Source organism: Odocoileus virginianus, chromosome 14 (genome assembly GCF_023699985.2).
Source record: "Odocoileus virginianus isolate 20LAN1187 ecotype Illinois chromosome 14, Ovbor_1.2, whole genome shotgun sequence".
NCBI classification, from domain to species: domain Eukaryota; kingdom Metazoa; phylum Chordata; class Mammalia; order Artiodactyla; family Cervidae; genus Odocoileus; species Odocoileus virginianus.
Window position 1 is genome coordinate 31,207,995 of NC_069687.1, and position 22,655 is coordinate 31,230,649.

Below are 22,655 nucleotides of genomic sequence, written 5' to 3' on the forward strand. Positions count from 1 at the left end.
GAACTGCACATTATTCCCAATATTTGAGATTGAAATAGTATCTCATTATTTTATTTACATTTTGCAAGACAAATAATGTTGACCACCTTTTCATGTACTGTTGGCCATTTGTATGTATTCTTTTGGCAAGTAACTGTTAGACTTTTGTCTTTTTTCATTCTTTGTCCTTTGGGTGTGAGTTCTTCATATGCTCTATATACAATTATGATGTTAGATATATGTACTACAACTATTTCCTGCTATTTCATTTTATTAATGAATTGCTATCAATGAATCTGCTATTGTCATTTCATTAATGGCATATTTTAATAAGCAAAAGATTTTCATTTGATGCAGCCCAATTTGTTTTATTTTTCTTTTTTATATTTAGTGTTTTTGTGTCATATTTGTGCCTACCCTCAAAGTTAGGAAGATATTTTCTCATGTTTTCTTCTAAACAGTTCACAATTTTAGTCTTTATATTTAGAACTATACTCCATACCCAATTAATTTTTGTGAAATTGAGGTCCATATTTTCCACATATTTGTTCAATTGTTCCAGGACTATTTGCTGAAGAAATTTGTTTCCACTGAATTCATTGGGTGCATGTATTTAAAATCAATAAACCTTATATGTGTGGGTCTATTTCAGAACATTTTATTATCCTTTGATCAATATTTCTATCCTTGTGACAGTGTTAAGCTGTCTTGATGATCATAATCTTATAGTAAGTTTGAAATCAAGTCTCTGAGTCCTTCATCTTTGTTCTACTTTTTTTCAGTGTTGTTTGGCTATTCTGAGTTCTTTGTGTTTCCACATAAGTTTTAGAATAAGCTTGCCAATTTTTAAAAAATCCTGCTGAGGTTTTGATTAAAATTATATATACCAATTTGGGGAAAACTTTCATCTTTTCAGCACTCAATTTGCTAATCCATGAATATAGTTCTCTGTTTAGATTTCCTCTAATAGCTCTCAGGAATGTTTTGTAATTTCCTTTGGAAATGCCTTAAACATCCTTTGTTAATTTTATTTCTAAGCATTTTATGTTTTATTGCTACCATAAGTGGAGCTGTTATTTTTTAAAATTATTTTCCAATTTTTGGACACTAGTCTATAGAAATAAGATTGACTTTTGTAAACTGACCTTAATGAAATCACTATATTCGTTCCTGTAATTGTGTTGGAATATCCTTATAGTTTTCCATGTAAACAAACATGTCTGAAAATTAACAAAATTTCATTTTCTTTCTTTCCAAACTGATGAGTTTTATTTGTTTCTCTTGCCTTATGCAATGGTTAGAACCTCCAGTATACTGCTGAATAAAAGTAGGAAAAATAGATATTCCTGCTTTGTCCTTATCTTAGGAGAAAACTGTTAACTAGTTCACCACCAAGCATGTTCTTAACCATAGACTTTTCGTTAAGTACCCCTTATCAGGTTGAGGTGTCTACTGAGATTTTAGTTGTAAATGGATGTTGAATTTTGTCATAAGCTTTTTCCACATCAATTGAGATGATCAGATGCTCCATGTTTTTTATTTTGTTCATGTGGTGAATCATATTGATTGATCTTTGATTGTTAACCCTACCTTGATTTCCTGCAATGCATCCTACTTTATCATTATGTGTTAGCATCAATATATTAACATTTAATTGAGGAATATTAATTTATAAATTTCTTTTCTGTAATATCTTTGCCAGCTTTTGGTACCAGACTTGAATTAACTTCACTAAAACAAGTTGGGAAAGGTTCATTTCTCCCTAATTTTCTGAGAGAATTTGTGTAAGATTGGCACTTATGATAGAATTCACCAGTTTTATCTGGACATAAAATTGTCTTTGTAGGAAAATTTATTAATAATCAATTTAACTTCTTTGAAAGAAATGGAACTATTGAAACATTCTATGTCTTCCTTACTTACACATTTGGGCACTATTTCTTTTTATATTAAGTGTTGCAATATTCAACCATTTCCTATCAGAGTTTAGAGCTAATGTACTATTTCATGCGAAACATAAGGAACTTGGAACAACACAATTGTACTTAGCACATTCTAGCCTCTGTACTACTGTCATATATTTCATATCTATGTATATTGCTAATTTCGCAATAATATTACATTATTTGTTTTTAAAAAATCTTTTTCTTTTTTCTGGTCACACTGTGTGGCAAGCAGGATCTTAGTTCCCTGACCAGGGATTGAACCTGTCCCTCTGGCATTGGGAGCACAGAGTATTAACCACTGGACTGCCAAGGAAGTCCTGAACAATCTTTATCTCTAAAGAATTTATGAAAAGAAAATATGTGGTGTTTTTTATATTTATTATGGTACACCTAATTGCTTCCTGTAGATCTGAAATTACACCTAGTATTATTTCCCTTTGGTCTAAAGAACTTCCTAAAACAAATAATGTAAATTTTTGTATAGCTAAAAATATCCTTATTTTGCCTTCATTATTGAAGAATATTTTATACTATAAGGATTCAAAGCAGACAATTGTTCCCCTTTCAGAGTCTTAAATATATTATTCCAATGTCTTCTGGGTCACAAAATTTCTGATGAGAAGTGATCTACTTCTCTGCATGCTTTCAAGATTTATTTGCCTTTGCTTTTCAGCCATTTGACCATGATGTACCTAGGTATGGTTTCCTTTGAACTTACTCTGCTTGAATTGGCTGAGTTTTTTAAGCCCAGAAGTTGGTATGCTTTCCGACATATTGGAAATTTGGGAATATTATTTCTTTAAGTATTTTTCAGCCAAATTCTTTCTTTTTGTTCTGAAACTCTAACTGCATATTTATTTGTCCCCTTGATATTGTCCCACAGGTCAACAAGACTTTGTTTCTGTTGTTTCAGACTGAATAATTTCTATTGATCTATCTTCAACTTCACCAACCTTTGCTTCTGCCATCTTCTATCCACTATTAAGGCCATCCTTTACATTTATACTTGTCAGTTATAGTATTTTCATTTTGTTCTCTTTTCTAGTTTCCACTTCTCCACTTAAGTTATAAATTTGTTTAATAATTATGATAGCATTTTTTGTTTAGCCCTTAAGCATATTTACAAAAGCTGCTGAAAAGTTCTTTTCCGCTGGTTCCGATATCCGAGTCATCTTAGGGTCAGTTTCCATTGACTGCTTTTTGATTTGACTATGTGTCATGATTTTCTTTTTCTGCTTTTTTGCAACAGCTTTTGAATGTAGGAAGAGTGCTTTTGAAAATAGGGTGGTTTATTTATTTACTGGGTTTTGATAACTTCCTCTGCTGCTGCTGCTAAGTCAATTCAGTCATGTCCGACTCTGTGCGACCCCATAGACGGCAGCCCACCAGGCTCCCCCATCCCTGGGATTTCTCCAGGAAAGAATACTGGAGTGGGTTGCCATTTCCTTCTCCAATGCATGAAAGTGAAGTCTCTCAGTTGTGTCCGACTCTTCGCGACCCCATGGACCGCAGCCTACTAGGCTCCTCCTTCCATGGGATTTTCCAGGCAAGAGTACTGGAGTGGTTTGCCATTGCCTTCTCCCTAATTTCCTCTGGCAAGCATTAATTTTAACTCTGTTACTCAGTTAACTTAGCTGGATTAATCTCCAAATTTTTCTTTTCAGGCAGCACCAAAAATATGTTTAGTTCTTTCTAGAACTATCTAGCTATTTTCACAGTTTCCTTGGAGCTTCCTCCACATTAGCATAATTAAGGGGACATATAATAATTTAAGCAGAGTTTATGTATAGACCCGGTGTCTTCTATCTCTAAAGCTTCTTCATTTCTAGGCTCTTCCCCCTTAAAAATACCCAGCCATTCCAGCCAAATGAAATTCTATCCTCTAACTTAAGACAGTAAAACTGTGGCCTTCTATTAGATTCTAAACGCCCACCACAAAGTAGCCTTAGATAAAACAAAACAAACAACATAGAAAGAAAGATCTAATTCACGCTTTTCTAAAGAATTAAATTCCCTTTAGTTTCTGCCTACTTTTGATTATTCTCCAATAGTATTTAAAGAGTATTTTCAAAAATATCTTGTTCAAAGTTTATTGTAGTTTTTTTGTCAAAGGTTAGTGTGATATAAGCTATTCTGGAAGTAAAACATATTAAAAAAATAACTTTTTGTATTGAGATCTAGCTGATTAATAAACAGTGATAGCTTCAGGTGAAGAGCAAATGGACTTAGTCTTACATACATGTGTATTCATTTTCCCCAAACTCCACTCCCATCCAGGCTGCCACGTGACATTGAGCAGAGTTCCACATGCTATACTGTAAGTCCTTGTTGGTTATCTGTTTTTAATACAGCAGGGGATGCATGTAGGCTTCCCTGATGGCTCAGTAGTAAAGAATTTGCCTGCAGTGTAGGAGACAGGAGATGTGGGTCCCATCCCTGGAGGAATTTTTTGAAAGAGTACAATTTGGAGCTTTCGATGGAGTTGCATTGTAGGCAACATTCTCTTTTCTTGCATTTCCTGTAAGTCTGATGTTTTAGGGAATAGGAGGTCACAGAAGTGACAGAATTCAGTTCCTGGAGCATTTAATCCAAGAAGTGTGGGGAGAAGAGTTGATTTAACAGTCTGTTGATTAATTAACAGTGAAACTCAGCCAAAATTACCCATAAAAATTCCAAAATTACCTATTAAGTGTATTTTTTTTTAATATTTTCCTATATGTGGGGTAGGTGGGGGGCAGGGGTTGTTTTTCCCAGGTGGATCAGACAGTAAAGATTCTGCCTGCAATGTGGGAGACTTGGGTTCAATCCCTGGGTTGAGAAGATTCCCTGGAGGAGGAAATGGCAACCTACTCCAGTATTCTTGCCTGGATAATCCCATGGACAGAGGAGCCTGGCTGGCTACAGTCTATGGGGTTGCAAAGTGTTGGACATGACTGAGCGATTTACACACACACATATTTTATTTTATGACTGTGCTGGGTTTTAGTTGTGATGTGCAGCCTCAGTAGTTTTGGCACATGGGTCCAGCTGCCCCAAGGCATGTGAGAGCCTATTACTAGTTCCTCAGAGACTGAATCTGCATACCTGGCATTGGAAGAAACTCTTAACCACTGGACCATCAGGGAAATCCCTGTAGTGTATATAACTTTTTGTATATAATCCTTTAGATTAATTTAAACTTATTTGTCAATATTTATTTACAGGCTTTTTCTTTTTCAATATATTTCTGCAGAACATCAAAAAATAAAAAGAAAGAAATTAGCTTCCCACCTAAACAAAGTATTTATCTTCTAGTAATCAAGTCTAAAAGTTAAGAATATTTCATTATTTTCATGTACTTGTTTGACTATTTCAGGTTCACTTACATCTAGAGCTTGAGTAAATCAGCACATTAGGATGGCAGCAAAAAGCTATTTTACTTTAATTTTCTCTCTCTCAAGGAACATATTAAAAAGCAGAGACATTATTTTGCCAACAAAGGTCCGTCTAGTCAAGGCTATGGTTTTTCCAGTAGTCATGTATGGCTGCGAGAGTTGAACCATAAAGAAACCTGAGCACCAAAGAATTGATGCTTTTGAACTGTGGTGTTGGAGAAGACTCTTGAGAGTCCCTTGGACAGCAAGGAGATCCAACCAGTCCATCCGAAAGGAAATCAGTCCTGAATATTCATTGGAAGGACTGATGCTAAAGCTGAAACTCCAATACTTTGGCCGCCTGATGTGAAGAACTGACTCATTTGAAAAGACCCGGATGCTGGGAAAGATTGAAGGCAGGAAGAGAAGGGGATGACAGAGGATGAGGGGGTTGAATGGCATCATTGACTCAATGGACATGAGTTTGAGTAAACTCCGGGAGTTGGTGATGGACAGGGAGGCCTGGCATGCTGCAGCGCATGGCGTCACAAAGAGTCGGATACGACTGAGCAACTGAACTGAATGGAGCTGAACTCTCGAATGTGGATCTACTCTATGGACAAATTTAAAGCCACACAACTGAAACGTAGATATGACGCTATTTCACTCTATACAATAATACTTGAATTAAGACAAATTCCTTTTTTTTTTTTTTACAGTGGGGCACTTTTGGATGTAGATTGCCTGAATTTTAATAAACTGCAAGAGAGGTATTTCCTCAAGACAAAGAAATTCTTACTGATTGGAGACAGTAAAATATGCGTGAAGCTTGAAAAAAAGAACATGACTTGCAGAAAAATGAACATAGTCAAGATAGGTAAGAAGTTGTATATGGGGATATGTTGTCATTTTTCTGATATTGGAAGACAGATAGTGTCTAAAGTTTTGAGATGTTAAAAGTGGACAAATCATGAAAACTTTACAATAGAAAAGATCAAATTCTCTAAGGCACATAAATTTTTAAGAGAAATGAAAGTTTGAAGCTGATGTTATTAATTCTTACTGTGAGAGAACTCTGAGGGTCTTCAAATTCAGCTATGAAAGAGGGTGACTGGCGCTTACAGCCTGCAGGAGCGTTCATCTGTTTGAAGTGTCTAGCTGGAACTGGGCCTCCAGTACTTTACCTACTCACATCCTTTTCTACCTCACATTACCTTTTCCTGAATTCCTTGTAATCTTCTCCCATAAGCCTACTATATTCTGAATGTGTTTAACTAAATTACCAAGTTTTTTTTAAAGTAAATGTACCTTTAAAAAAAAAACTTTTTATTTTTCATTGGAGTATTGCTGATTAACAATGTTTTGATAGTTTCCGGTGAACAGTGAAGGGATACAGCCATACATATAAATATGCCTTCGTATTAGCTTTCTCCAGAGGAAACTGAAACAATAGGATAGAGAGAGAGAGAAGAGAGATGAGAAAAAGAAATTTATTTTAAGGAATCAACCATCATGATTGTAGGAGCTGGAAGGTCTAAAGCCTATAGGGTGACCAAGAAGGCTAAAAATTCAGGCAAGAGTGGATATTCCAGAGGGTAGGAAAGAGTCAAAATTCCAGAGGGCAGACCAGGCAGCCCTGAAACTCAAGCAGTGATTCTATGTTACATTCTTAGGACAGAATTGCTTCTTCTTCAGGGAATCTCAGTCTTTGCCTTTAAAGCCTTCATCTGATTGAATAAGGGCTACCAGATGTTAGAGAGTAATCGATTTTACTCAGTTTAATGATTTAAATGTTAGTTATGTCTTTAACGGGGCTTCCAAGGTGGCACGTGGTAAAGAATCCACCTGCCAAGCAGGAGACAGGGGTTCAATTCCTGGGTCGGGGAAGATTCCCCAGAGAAGGAAGTGGCGGCCCACTCTAGTATTATTGCCTGGGAAATCCCATGGACAGGGTGCCATTTCCTTCTCCAGGGGATCTTCCTGACCTACGGATCGTACTCATGCCTACTTCATTGGCAGGCAGACTCTTTACTACAAAACCACCTGGAAGCCCTGTTATGTCAGTATTAATTACCAATTCACCATTCAGTTACCAAACAAATAAATCAATCTGATAGATTGGGAATATAGACACAAAAAGTTTTTTCCCATTACTTACAGATTTATGACACTGAGGTGACTAATGTTCTTCTTCAAAACCTCAGAGATACCCTGGTGGAGGGGAAATGTCTAAGCCAGTTTTGATATGTTGGTGCAATGGAACCCTAACTTCTTGTATCCATTCTGCCTATTTCGATTGACAAGTGAAACAACACAGGTAGGGGGAAACTATTCAAAGTGATTGAAGGGTGCATTTTTTTTTTTGGCTGGTTTTAAATACTACGGCTCTCTCTCTCCCTATTTGCAATCCCTCCCTTCACCCTTCTAAAAGAAAATTGAAGGTAAGAGAATAATACTCATTAGAGACAACAAAGAGAAACTTAGAGCCTAGTTCTCAGCTTTGTACCACTAAGATGAAAGACGGTAAAGAGTAAACACAGACGCTTCATGTGTGAACAAGCATCTTGTGAAGAAGCAGAGGTAGAGTAGAAAAGAGGCTATAGACACAACCAGTGTGAATGCCTCGGGTGTGTGGCACGACTGGGTGTCTCTGAGTACGGGACACAAGCAAGATGCCTTTTGATCATTTGGGGGCTCGGCCTCTATGGATGGATGTTCGGTTTGTGCACAGGGCACTATATCTAAAGGTTCACCATTTACACTGCAAATCCATGTTCAGTCCCGGAGAGCAGGCAGAGAGGGCAGACACTCTGTCCTGTGCCAGAGTCCTGGAACCCCAGAGGAGATCCCCTTCCTACAGAAACTCACCCAGTTCACAGGACTCACAGGTCTCTTAGAGCTAGAGCCTGTGAACACTGAGGGCCCACTCCCAGGCTCCTGGTGGCAACCTGTACCCTGGGAAGCCCCCAAATTTCATATACCCAGTGTTTTTAGAAGCTCACATTCCGTACTACCCAGCAAACAGCAAACCTGATCTGTTGCCTCCTCTGAGGGGCCAGGGGAGAGACAGGGTGTGCACCCCATTGGTAGCATGGATCTGTGAAGGGGTGGTATGAGCACCTCGGGGTTTCAGAAAGCACAGCTGGGCAAGGATGAGTGGTGGTGAAGACATGTCTCCCAGTAGCATCTTCTTCTGGTTCCTAATGTGACATCTCATTACTAAAACTGTCATTTAACTAAACTGAAATTGGATGCTTCTGATTACTCCCCAGAGCCCAGCTCCCCAGAAGCCACCTGCCCTGTTACTTATACTCCCTTCTCTAGGTGTAAGCCCCCAGTAAAGTCTGGAGGGGCAGTTTTCTATTTCTCCCCTTTTCTTGTCAAGGTAAACTGATATCATAGTTCAGGTTGTGTCAAGAATAAATAAAGTTTTTTTAATGTTGCTTGAGGGATGAACACCTTTTTCTAATTTGCTCAGATGCATCTTTGAGGCTAGAAGCATACCTGTGTGGGAGAGCCTGAGGAAGCCAGTAGAAGAGTGAGGCACAGAAATGAAAGCTAAATGAAGGAGAGCAAGTTCATTTGTATCCATTTTTTTTAGATTCCACATATAAGTGCTATCACGTATTTGTCCTTCTCTGACTTCCTTCGTTTAGTATGATCATCTCCAGGTCCATCTGTGTTGCTGCAAATGGCATTATTTCACTCTTTTTAATGGCTGAGTAATATTCCATTGTATATATATATCACATCTTTATCCATTCATCTGTCAATGGACATTTAGATTGCTTCCATGTCTTGGCTATTGTAAACAGTGCTGCAATGAACACTGTATGTATCCTTTCAAACCATGCTTTTCTCTGGATGTACACCCAGGAGTGGGATTGCTGGTTCATATGGTAGCTCTATTTTTAGTGATCATTGACTCAAGATGGTATAAGTAAATTTGACACTGAGTATGTGTATAATCAACATTGGTCTGTTCTTCCCTCAATTCTCCCATTACTGAGAGGCCTTGGGAGATAGGAATGAGGCAAGGAATTCAGTATCAGAGGTTTTGTTGAGAATGTGAGTCTTAATCGCTGTCTTGAATGGCAAGAAGGAACTGGCTTGGCTGGTGTCAGAGGGTTGACAGTCTTCTCTGTTGGTCTGTTTCTCTACATCCACGACCTCTCCTCCTGCTTCCCTTGGGGGTATCTTGCCTTTTTATAGTACCTCTGAGGGTAAGAAAGGGTAAACTTCCCCTTGCACAAGATATCCAAGGGTAAAGACAGAACCACTTCCTCTTTTTCAGTACCTCTAGGGGAATCAAGGATGGAAACACTTAGGCAACCACCACTACAAGCAAGTGATTATGACAAGGGGGTTAAACTTCAACATGTGAGCTCATTTAATGGGTCAGTAAGTCAATCTTAAAGCCCAGCTCACATAGCCTGAAATCCAGCTCAATCTACTGAGTGAAATTTTGATGAACACACATTCTCTCATGAACAATAGCTTTAGGTTAGATTTTAACCTATGCAACCCCCAAGCTCTGTCTGAAATCAGCCATGGAAACAAGTAGCTGTCCCATCCCTAGACAACTAACTTCCCAGGCATTAGTGAAAGACCAGCAAAGAGGTCAAAAGGCAGGGAAGCCCCAAGTCAAGGGTGGGAGGTAGCCTGACACACATGGACTGCTAGGATTTCAGTACCTTTCTCCGAATTTGTTCAACCTGAAATATTACCTCTCCCTCCAACAGCATTTCATATCAATGCCTGTGATCCTAGGCAGGTATGCAGGAGGAAGAAGCCAGATAGGAGCTTAGAGCTAATGCAAACAAGACTGAAGGAGCGGGCAACCTGCAGTCACACTGAAAGTTATGAGCCAGAGCTGGGGTGCAAACACCCAGCTTCCATATAGCTGAGATTAGGCCCCCAGTTTTATTGGAACAATGTATAAGGTCCCAGTTTTACTGGAATAATGAATACTCAAAGTTCAAATACTCCTGCTTTGGGGTAGTTGGTTACAAGTTGTCTAGTACTCAAAAGGAGAAGAGAATGTGTTTTTGTGTAAAATCAGTACCAGCAACTGTAACTAATAAGCCCTAAAACAGATTTCTCCAATACCGTGAGTTTGTTTCTTGCTGATGTGAGAGCCAAAATGGGTGTTTCTAACCTGTGGGAGGTGCTCCTTCAAGCAACATTCAGGATTCCTTCATCCTGTGGCTCTCCACTCTCTTCCACCTATGACGCCAAGTAGCGGAAGGAGATCCAGCAGGTAGTCATGCGTGTGGGGGCTCTGGGTCAGGATGGGAGATGGTACACATCACTTCCACCCACATCCTTCACAAGACCACACCCAGGACTCCCAGCTGCCAGGGAGTCATGCTTTGAACCAGGAAGAATAAGAAATGTTTTTTACTGATCCAAGAAAGGAATGTGATTTTCAGAGTAGATGAACTTTAAAAATTATAATTGTTTCCTTGATTACCCTATAGAATGACCTCATTTCTTTTTCCTTTCCAGTTAAACCTGAGGCTCCTTTTGACGTCAGAGTTGTCTATCGTGAGGGAGCAAATGACTTTGTGGTGACATTTAATACATCACACTTGCAGAAGAAGTATGTGAAAGTATTAATACATGAGGTAGCTTACCGTCAGGAAAAAAAAGAAAATAATTGGATGGTATGTAGGTCAACTATATTTATGCATTGTAAAATTTATGCAGATGTGTATAAAAGTATCTTAATAAGTAAGTTATATGTATAGATTAAAGTATATAAAAACTATAAAATATATAAAACTATAAAATGGAAACTTCTTAATGCTATGTATTTTATAATCTCAGAAGTATATTTACCTGAGAAATGTCCCTAGAAATTTTATGCTTGAAATGAACCTTTTATTTAAAAAATCTCCCCAAAGTGTAAAAGGTTTAGGCTTCACAAAACCTGGATCTTCTCTGGCGCATTCTTGTCCTAGCTCTCATTTTTTTCCTTGCCCTATTTTTTGTCTTTATAATTTTCTTAATGACATATATTAACCATTATAGATTGAGATCAAATTCATCCTCTCTATCTGGGAGCCTGAAAAAGAATCACATTTAGCACAACTCTCACAGGCAAACCAGGCAAAATAAAAGACAGAAAGAAAATCACCAAGTTGTAGCCACGATCTGGTTTGATGGAGTTGTGGAAACAGCCTGAAGTAAATAGGAGAGGAGATGCAATATGTCCTTCAATTTTTCTCAAGGCTGAGTTCTTAAGTCCTTGAAGTAACAGCTTAATTTTCATCCTTATAAGCTGGATGGTCATTTAGACTCCATGAGTCGCTGCAGTTGGAATGGTCTGACTGGCTCCACAATCTGTATTGAGGAGAAAATGGAAGAGAATTAGGTCTCAGGGCTTTGGGTTCTTCTGAAGTCACTGGCTTAACTTTCATCCTTTTTGTACCACACTAACAGAAGACAAATGACAGCTGCTTTCTCAGGGGGAAAGAGATCCTACTTATCCATACTATTTTCTTTTCTCAGGCCACGATCAGTCTTTTGTGTTTGCAATTTGCTGCTATAAACTACTTACATAGGTGTAATGCCCACCCCAGACCTCCTTCTATCTCCACTGACACATACACACACAAACTAGTAGGTGCCCTTGAGCCCATCCTCTTCTGGGGTTTATCTGAAAATTGCATCAGTGGGAAAGCAGAGAAAGGAATAATTTTGAATAAATGGTACCAGGACAATCAGTTAACTGGGAAAAATTAAGCTTAATGCTTAACTTGCCCCATATAACAAAAAAATTAAAATAGAAGATGATTTAAAGAAATTATGTAAAAGTGAAACCCCAAACAAGCTAAAAAATTTACAGATAAATGTTTATATAATCCTAAGATGAAGAAGAACATTCTAAGCATAAAAACAGTAAAAGAAAGCACAACCTGGAAACATGTAACTACATAAAATAGATGTTTATAAATGTCAGCATCTGCAATAATCAAAATCGTAAAGCAAATTAGAAATTAGGCTTAAATTACCACACATACAACTGACAGATGGTTAATCTTCTTAAAATATAAAGATATCTTATAAAATATTAAGAAAAGGACAAATAAGGTGATAGAAAAACTAGTAAGGAAGTTGGAAATGTCTCACGAAATAGGGAATATACAATTTAAATCAGTATAATAAAACTAACAATCTGATAAATACAAATGTAAATAACAATGGGTATTACTTTGTCCCCATCAAATTGATAGAGCACTTTTTCCTCTTAAGGATGATAGGCGGTGTTGAAAAGACTGTGTCTCTGTATTGTTTTTCACGATGAAAAATGACATGTCTCCAGAGGAAAACGATTCTTGCTCACTAATCTTACCATTCCCTTTCATCTCTCCTTGGGATGTGAAAGGGAGAGAAAGAAAAAGAAGATACTGGAGTGTAGAAAGTAAGGTGGGAACCTGGGAGTGACTGATGCCCGAGTGGAAGAGCCCAGCTCACCTGAATCAAGATAGAGACCCACTGCCTCACTGCCCTCCTTGACCACCGGCAGCATCGTTGGTGAGCTCACACGCTCACTCTGCCCTAGTTCTGCTGCTGACACCACCACTTCAGAGCCCCTTTGCCTAACTAATGTGAGACAGCCTCAAGAGAGTGCCCACATGACCAAAGACACTCAGCTCGAAATGATTTGGGAATCCTGGCTAGCGCCTCTTTTTCCACCTTAAAAATGTAGTGCCTTTTTTTGCTCCTCAGCGTGTGAATTTAACTAGCACCAAGCTGACACTCCTACAGAGAAAACTACAACCCAATGCCATGTATGAGATTAAAGTTCGGTCCATCCCTTACGCCAACTATTTTGAAGGCTTCTGGAGTGAATGGAGTCCAAGTTTCCACTTCAGAACTCCGGAGACCAATGGCACAGGTGAGAAGTGACTAGAACTTGTTCCCCCTGGTACTTTATCTGTCAAAGCGTGTGAGTGACAGTGAGAGGCAGAAACACGAAGAGAACCCGCAAGTTAGGGCTCCCAGAGGGTATTCTTACACTTCCTTTGAAAAATGACCTGCCATCTTTGCCCCTTTGTGAAGAATGTAGACAGAGGGGGAGTAGGACTGTTAGTAGCTGTTTGGCTGACACAGGCTGTCAGGACTCGACTGTCCTAGGAGCTCCTGGGAGCCTCTTGTTCTAAACAAAAACACCACCAATGCCTCTAGTTTTACCAGTTCAGACTGGGATCCCGACGCTCCATTTCTCTAAGGCCCTTCTAGGGAATACCTTTGCAGATGGCAGATGGGTAGGCTGATGTGGTTTTCCCATCCCTCCTTTTCTAGAAGAATGAAGATATCCCAGGGGTCTAAGAATTTGAGAACATCCAGAAGAACCAAAGAAACACAGCTCAGGCAGACCACTGGGAACCCAACACACTCCCCCATATACCTTCCATTTAGGGGATGAGCAGAGCCACTCTGCTCTACCAGCCTCCTCTCGTCACCCTGGGAATTGCTGAGGCCACTGTAGGGAAGAGCATCCCCTCATTATGCCCTGCCTGTAGCTTCTTTCTCGTGGTGGCGGGACTCAGGCAGGGGGTGCTGCTATCTTTAATGCTGAGCCCCTTTTAAATTTCAGGTAACAGGTGTTCTGGACCTAGTCACCTAAGTCAGTGCTGAAACTGTGTACAAGCCCCTGTATCCTTGTCTTTTGAAGTAAAAAGCTGACTCAAGAGTTAACAACTGGCACATGCAAAGATGTATAAACATAAAATAGCTGTGGGGCTGGGATGTGCATGAATGCTCAGTCGTGTCCCACTCTTTGTGAACCTATGGACTGTAGCCTGCCAGGCTCCTCTGTCCATAGGATTTTCCAGTCAGGAATACTAGAGTGGGCAGCCATTTCCTCCTCAGGGAATCCTCCCAACCCAGGGATTGAACCCATGTTTCCTGCGTTGGCAGGCAGATTCTTTACCACTGAGCCACCTGGGAAGCCACTGACTGGTGAACTGGAAACAGTTTAGGTTACAAATCTGCCCCCAGCAGAATTAGCATCTCAGTTTCCTGAAAGATGCAGATAAAGACCTGATACACATTCCCAAGTTGTTTTTAACAGGAAACAGACCTCCACCAGACGAAAACTGCCAAACTCCAGAACATAGATCCTAGACTGATTGGAACCAGAAGGCTGGTAATGCTGACTCCCCATTACCTCATCACCAACCAATCAGAAGAATGTCCACAAGCTGATCATGCTCTGCTCTTTGAATACTATAAGACTTCTCATTCCCCCGTCCAAGGCAGGTCACATAGTCTTGAGGGCATTAGCCCACTGTGACCCTCTTTGCCTGGCAAAACAATAAAATCTATCTTTTGTAATTCACCCAAAACACTGTCTCCATGTTTCTATTCAGGACCAGTAAACAGAGGCTGAGTTTCGGCAACAGTGCCACTTACTGAAGCTAAAATTCCCCCATAAAAGCTAGTACATCATCCTCTTTACTGAAAAGCAAACTTTCAAGAAATATTAAATGTACTCAAGTTATTCAATAAACTCAAAGCATCCTGAAAGTCTCCCCCATCACATGCTTAACGACTACTAACCAAGATCTGTCCTTGCCTTCCAGGGGAGACGGATCCTGTGTTACTAACTATCAGCATTCTGAGCTTCTTCTCTGTGGCTCTGATGGTCACTCTGGCCTGTGTGTTATGGAAAAAAAGGTAAATTTCGTTTACTGATCAAGAGAGTGGTTACGGTTATTTGCGATTCCAGACAGAACTCTAATCCTATTTATGGATAAGAAAACTACAAAGAGAAATAAGGTATTTCAGGAATTACAGTGCCCATGCTCATCCTCAGGCACGGATGAATTTCCATAGTTAATTTCACAAGAGGTAAAAATATATAAACTGAACACAAGGCAAGCCCTCCCCTCAAACCTTCCACTAAAGTGTCCTAAGAGACTAACAGCCATCCCTCCAGAAAGCTTCTGCAAGTGAAGGCACCCTGGGAAATGCAGATGTTTTTGAAGTCTTCAGCACACAAACTCAAGGCCCTTTTGCCTTCTGCCCCATGAGAAGGCCATGCTTATTTCATCATTTAGACACGACCCGTCAGGCTATTAATGTTTTAGCAAGATGTCCTCAAAGTGTCACACATCCCCAAGATACTTCAGTTTGGAAAGTACCAACCTAAAGCAATTTCCCTGAGCAACTTAGAAAATATGTCTCTCTTCCACCAAAATCAGCACAGAGGAGTTGCTTCCAGTGAAGAGAAGAGTAAAATGACAATGCCTATTCTGAGAAGTAGATGAGCAGATCATATTTTACTTTCATTGCTACACCATTGCCAAGCCTCATTGTCCCTTTTCTCTGGGGCTCCTTCCCAGGGGTATTTCATTGTTGTCTTGTTCACAGAATAGATCACTGACCACGGTCTCTGGTCCAACCTCTCCATGGACCAATGGGACACTGAGGCCCAGAGAAAGCAGGTCACTTGTCCAAGGTCATCCACATAGTGTGGCAGAGCCAAGGGAAAAAATCTGCTCTTCTGACTGCTAGCTCAGAATAAGTGGGAAGATCTATGTGTCTGCTCCTTACTCCTTCATCTCATCGTCAATGTCTTCTTATTTCAGAATTAAGCCTATCATATGGCCCAGTCTCCCTGATCATAAGAAGACTCTGGAACAACTGTGCAAGAAACCAAAAAAAGTGAGTGCTTCTGATACTTCTTTCACTCTGTCAAAGGCATCCCAATTGCCAAGAATGACACTGTAGGATGCAGACAGGCTGAACCTCAAGTGCTGGTCTTTTGTGCATCACATAACTAGGGTCCCTCAGATGATGCCAGCAGCAGGTTTCTGGAAGTAGGAAACTAAAATGAAATACAAGTCTCAGAATTTCCTGGGCTCCCCCCAGGGATGGAGGTCATGGCAAGTGGTCACTTTAGACACTGAAATGTCACAGCACCTTCAGAGGCAAAGAGTCAGCTAGAACATGGGTAATTCTCTGACATTCCCTATAAACCCTTGTCAGAAAGTTCTTTAGCTCTTTTCCTGAACAGATCATTTGGTGATGTGTCTGTCTGGTGCAGTCTTAATGTCTTCCCTCTTTTTTTGATGCAGAATTTGAATGTGAGTTTCAATCCTGAAAGTTTCCTGGACTGCCAGATTCATAAGGTGGATGGCATTCAAGCTAGAGATGAAGCAGAAGGCTTCCTGCAAGACCCTTTTTCTCCGCAGCTAGAGGAGAGTGAGAAGCAGAGGCTCAGAGGCGGGATGCAGGGTCCCAGCTGGCCTTCCGAGCAAGCAGGCATTACCCCTAAAGTTTTCAGAGGAGAGTCACCATTCAGATGCCTGGCTGGGAATGCCAGTGTGTGTGACGCCCCTGGGCTCCCCTCCTCCAGGTCTCCTAATGGCAGGGAAGGTGGCAAGAGCAGACCTCTAGTGTACCAGGACCTGCTGCTTGGACCTGGAACTACAAACAGCTCCCTGCGCCCTCCATTTCCATTCCAACCCGGAATCCTGACATTGAACCCTGTTGCCCCGGGTCAGCCCATCCTCACTTCCTTGGGATCAAGTCAAGAAGAAGCCTATGTCACCATGTCCAGCTTCTACCAAAACCAGTGAGTTGTAAGAAACCCAAGATCAGAACCATTATGGTGAATGAAGATGACTGAGTCCTACTCTCCCCCACAGCACAAAAAAACAAATTGAACGTGGTCCTTCTGCATGGTCAAGGATTCTGAAGCAGCACTTCTGGGGCAGGAGGCAGGAGATAGGGGCATTCTGTTTCAGGCAATGCCATGATTCATTTATTTCAGAAAGGAAAAAAGGGAAAGAGGGAAAGGAAGGGTGGAGGAAATGACAGAGGGCTGGGGAGGACATAAAGGGAGCAAGGGAAGAAAGAGGGAAAGGAGAACAGGGCGTTGGATACCATGACCAGGACTCACTATGTACACAGCGTTGTGCTGCGTGCTCTGCACGTCTTGTCTCGCTGCATCCTCACAGTAATCCTGGGAGGTGGGCTCAACTGGCATTATTCCCCGTGTCACAGATGATGAAACTGTGGTTTAAATTAATCTGTCCATGTTCCCCACCCAGCAAGAGGTAGAATCAAGTTTTGCTGCCCAAGAGTCTAGCTGGAGTCTCTTCCAAGTCACATGCCTTCCTCAGTCAGGGACTGTCCTACTCTCCAGTGCCAAACTTCACCTAGATCCTGGTCACTCTATAATGTAGTTGTTTCCAACCTTTTTGGCACCAGAAACCAGATTCATGGAAGACAATTTTTCCAAGGATGATGCGGTGGGGGTGGGAATGGTTTCAGGATGGTTCAAGTGCATCGCATTTATTTTGCACTTTATTTTTGTTATGATCACATCAGCTCCACTTTAGGCATTAAATTATGGAGGTTGGGGACCCCTGGTATAATGAATTGTCTAAACTGGGTCACTTTTGCAGGTGAAAAGGAAAGTTATAAGTTAGCACTCCAGGACAATAATTGTAAACTGAAATGTCCCAGGAAAATGGGGATCTATGTTCAGTGGAACTAAAAGAACTACAAGGAAGATGGTGGGGAGGAATGGTCTCATGATGTATAAAAGCACCACAACCAGCCATGTCTACAAAAAGCTACAAAGCCCATTTTATTCCATTTTTCTTAACAAGTGCTTAAAGGAGAATCAACTAGAAGCCCAGAATTTCTATTGTTACTTACTGTTAGGACCCTCTTGCTCCTGCCACCCAATGACCTCCCTTGATAATGGAAGAACCTCTTACCGACTCTGGACACTGATATATTCGAGCAATGAGCCAAAGCAAACTCTCCTCTGTGTGTAGAGACTCCCCAACCCAAATACATCTGCTGTCCCCAATTTCTACAAGTATGAATGCTGCCAAAAACTTCAGGGAGAAGGAATTACAAGCCCATGTTGCACGTGAGCCAATTGTGGCCATGTTCTTGAAGGTTTAGAGAATATATGATGTGTGTCTTCTTGCATTTCTTGGTCCAGATAAACAATTAGAGACTGTCTCAAGCCAAGTCAAGACAGCATAGCACTCTCAGCTCAGGGGAGTGCAGTTGATCCCTTTCCACAGATCCCCAGACCACCCCCAACACAACCCTGACTCTGGGTGTACATAGACCAAGAAGGACACCGGTCTAAGGTCAATGTTGTTCTTTAGGAGTTGGTCCTTGTTGTTCTTGTTGTTGTTGTTTACATTTTGCATTTTTTCTTTGTTCTGTTTTTAGTTTGTTTGGGTAGGAGACTAAGTTTTTTATTTTTTTTAATTTTCGTGTTGGTTTTATTTTGTGATGTCTCTGAAGGGAGTTTTAAATAGTGGACTAATAGACCTTATCTTTGGCTTAGATGCCTAATGATAATCAGATCCGTGCAGAGTTGTGCCTTCCAAGGCCTTTTCTCTGAATCAGTAGTCATGACTATGGTCCCATAATCCCTTAGATTTGCTCAGTGCTTTTGTGATTTTTCAAAGCACTTCCATAGCATTATCCATTTAGTTTTCTTGGTATGTATTTATGGAAATCTTGCTCTGTGCCAGCCACAGTGGTAGTCTGGGTCTAAGACAAACAAGATTGGGACCCTTCCCTTAAATATCTAATAAAAGGTAGCTTTCAAAATGAGTGGTTATAATAACACAAAATGCTATAATGGAGACATGTTTAAAGTACCCTGTTGGAAGACAGTCAGGGAAAATGCCACAAAAAGGGGTGCCCATCTGTGTGGAGGAAAAGCAGAATCTGCCTGGCATGTGAGCAGGAGACATTTGCCAACAGGTGGATGTGGGGTCTTTACCTTCTGTAGAAATGTGAACCAAGTCTCAAGGAACAGGTTACCACAGGAAACCTCACAAGCCTCTTGCACCTTAGTCACAGAGGTCCTATTTACTTATTATCATTATCTTTGCCTTATGTGAAAACTGGGACATGGACAGGACAGGTAAGTTACTCAACCTTACATGTCAAGTCAGGACTGGAAGGTGTAACTTTGTATCCCTCATGTAAATAAATCATCTCTCAAAGAAAGAAAGGGATAGGTCTCAAGGAAGATCAAATTCCCTCCAGCTTTAAAATCTGTTTTAATGTTGTTTGACGCAGATTATCATTTGAATTCAGTGTGTGAATGTCTGTTACCAGAGATGTGTAAAATCTATGTATCATACTCTTATAATCATAACTGCTGCTAATGCTTGATTATGTACTCAGGGACTGTGTATAATGTAAGATGACAAGTTTGTTCTGACCAACCCCCTTTGGGATTTCATTAAAACAGAAAAACTCCTGGTCAGAGACAGTGTATAAACCAGAGATGCAAACTGTTTGTTCTTATAGCATGAAATGAAAATTGATAATTAGGCAGCAAAATTGGTCAATTAAACAACCATATCTGAAGCTAGAAAACCTTAGCTTATTCGACAGACATTTTACCTTCATTTGATTTTCAGGGGAATTGGCTTCAGAAAAGTCAGGCATGGACTGTTTCGAGAGACTACAAGACTTGGACCAGGAAGATGGTGAGCATATGAGATCAGACAGCTAGAATGATGCAGATCGGATGGCATTTCTGCCAGTCCAGTGGTTTTTCTTTGAAGGTATTCTTTAACATATCCATTGTTCACTACACTGAAAGTCTCTGATTTGACTGTGTACTTTCCACATGCATTACAAACATTCTGCAGAGCTGCTAAGTATATTACATATATCCAATGTGTATTACAATCATATATTTAATTAAATGCTACAGAACTCTCTGTGACTGCCCTTGTCTTCTTGAAATAGGAATAGAAGGCTAACTAGAATGGGCCACACTTCTCCTCAGCCACTGGAGACATATCAGAGTCATTTGCTGTCTTTTTACGACCTGGGGTTTTCATAGGAAACTTTTTTTCATCAGTTAAGTCATTCATTTGTAAATTAACGAATTAGCAGTTTGTTGAGCATGTGCTATGCATTACTTTGCCCTAGGCTGAATTCTGGGGTTACAGAGATAAGATGGGATATTTCCAGCTCATAATCACACAGGGACAAAGACTCAGAGCAACAATGTTGTACCAGAGCAATGAGTCAAAATATAAATCATGAAGCTTAGTTTTAAGCTATAGAAGCTAACTCTGGCTAAGCAGAAAAGGAATCAATCCTAAAGGAAATCAACCCTGAATATTAATTGGAAGGACTGATGCTGAAGCTGAAGTTCCAATACTTTGACCACTAAGAGCCAACTCAGTGGAAAAGACCCTGATGCTGGGAAAGATTGAGGGTAAGAGGAGAAGGGGGCAACAGAAGTTGAGATGGATGGATGGTATCATGGACTCAATGGACATGAGTTTGAGCAAACTCTGGGAGATGGCAAAGGACAGGGACATCTGACATGCTGCAGTCCATGGGGTCACAAAGAATCAGACACAAATGAGCCACTGAACAGCAACAACCAAGAAGTAGCGTGAAGTCAGCGCAAAGTAGAAAAGTATCAGCTAACAGAACCTGGAGCAGAAGGAGGGCATTTCCCAGCAGCGGAACAGCTTGTTCAACAGTGATGGAGCTGAGGCAGCCTCTGAACCATCTAGGGAGTTACAAATACAGGAGACGCTGTCTTCTTATCTGTCTCAGTTGGGAAGAGCAGGGTGTTGGCAGTTACTTCTGTAAGTTAGACACAGGACGCTTTCATGAAAAATAATACATAGCTACCTTGAACATCTTATTTAAAACATATGAGTGCATGCCCATTCATCCCTTTTCATTACAAGGCCAAGGCTATTCCTCTGGGTCATTGATTGTAGTTCCACATTGTCTTTCTTAAGTGACACATGCCAGTAGCACCTCATCTACTCCTTCTAGTTTTGCTTTCTTTAAAATGGAAAAAGATTTTCAAACACTTTCCAAGATACTAAGTGTAGATACATAGGTTTTTAAGGAGTCTCTCCACTCCAGTCTTTTTTTTTTTTTTCACTCCAGTCTTTTACCATCACTTTTCCTACCCTGTTTGCTAGCAATAATCTTTCACCATGACTTCAGTGAGTCTTTTCAAACCATTTGAGGTAGTTCTCCAGGATCAACAGCCGTCTTTCCATGCATACTTACATTTCCCCAGCTTGCATCCTGCAATTACAGTATAAAGTCCAACAGGCCTAAACGAGCTTGGAAACACAACTGACTTGGGTGAGTTTATATCTTACTTGTTGGGCCTGCCAGCACCCAAGTTCCAATATGTGAGTCAAAGTATCTCAAAGAGAGAGTGGAGTATGCCAGTTCACTCAGCACATGGTTCAATGGAAGCTGTCTTTGGGCATCTCCTTAACTTAGCATCCTTGGTCCAAAGAATATGCTGAGTGATGGATGAGATGGCACTTGGTATTACTGGTGGGACCAGTGGTCAAGCATTTGGCAAGCCAGTCTAAGATTTTGATATAGTGTATGGAGGAAAATTCTTCAAGAGACAGGAATATCAGACCACCTTACCTGCCTCCTGAGAAATCTGTATGCAGGTCAAGAAGCAACAGTTAGAACTGGACGTGGAACAACAGACTGGTTCCAAATCAGGAAAGGAGTATGTCAAGGCTGTGTATTGTCACCCTGCTTATTTCACTTATATGCAGAGTACATCATGCGAAATAGCAGGCTGGGTGAAGCACAAGCTGGAATCAAGATTGCTGGGAGAAATATCAGTAACCTCAGATATGCAGATGACACCACTCTTACAGCAGAAAGTGAAGAAGAACTAAAGAGCCTTTTGATGAAAGTGAAAGAGGAGAGTGAAAAAGTTGGCTTAAAACTCAACATTTAGAAAACTGAGATCGTGGCATCTGGCTCTATTTCTTCATGGCAAATAGATGGGGAAACAATGACAGACTGTGTTTTCTTGGGCTCCAAAATCACTGCAGATGGTGACTGCAGCCATGAAATTAAAAGATGCTTCCTCCTTGTAAGAAAAGCTATGACCAACCCACACAGCATATTAAAAAGCAGAGACGTTACTTTGCCAAAGGTCTGTCCAGGCAAACATACGGTTTTTCCAGTAGTCATGTATGGATGTGAAAGTTGAACTATAAAGAAAACTGAACATCGAAGAATTGATGCTTTTGAACTATGGTGTTGTAGAAGACTCTTGAGAATCCTTTAGACTGCAAGGAGATCAAACCAGTCAATCCTAATGGAAATCAGTCCTGAATATTCATCAGTCCTGAAGGACAGATACTGAAGCTGAAGCTCCAATCCTTTGGTCATCTGATGTGAAGAACTGACTCATTAGAAAAGACCCTAATGCTGGGAAAGATTGAAAGCAGGAGGAGAAGGGGACAATAGAAGATGAAATGGTTGGATGGCATCACCAACTCAATGGACCTGAGTCTGAGCAAGCTCCAGGAGTTTGTGATGGACAGGAAGGCCTGGCATGCTGCAG

At 40.5% G+C, this 22,655-nt stretch overlaps 1 protein-coding gene across 3 annotated transcripts in view; it reads left to right on the forward strand.

The window, feature by feature from the left end:
• IL7R (interleukin 7 receptor) overlaps positions 1 to 20,015 on the forward strand; it is a 31,291-nt gene extending 11,276 nt beyond the window's left edge. For 2 of the 3 annotated variants that reach the window (XM_020911343.2, XM_070476577.1), the window contains exons 3-8: positions 5,998 to 6,155; positions 10,787 to 10,944; positions 13,013 to 13,181; positions 14,872 to 14,965; positions 15,880 to 15,955; positions 16,369 to 20,015. In XM_020911343.2, coding sequence (XP_020767002.2) covers positions 5,998 to 6,155; positions 10,787 to 10,944; positions 13,013 to 13,181; positions 14,872 to 14,965; positions 15,880 to 15,955; positions 16,369 to 16,872 — 1,159 coding nt within the window. In that variant the 3' untranslated portion in view covers positions 16,873 to 20,015. Of the gene's footprint in view, positions 1 to 5,997; positions 6,156 to 10,786; positions 10,945 to 13,012; positions 13,182 to 14,871; positions 14,966 to 15,879; positions 15,960 to 16,368 lie in introns of those variants that run through there. The other variant, XM_070476578.1, reaches the window with a different exon arrangement.
• Positions 20,016 to 22,655: the final 2,640 nt, after the last annotated feature.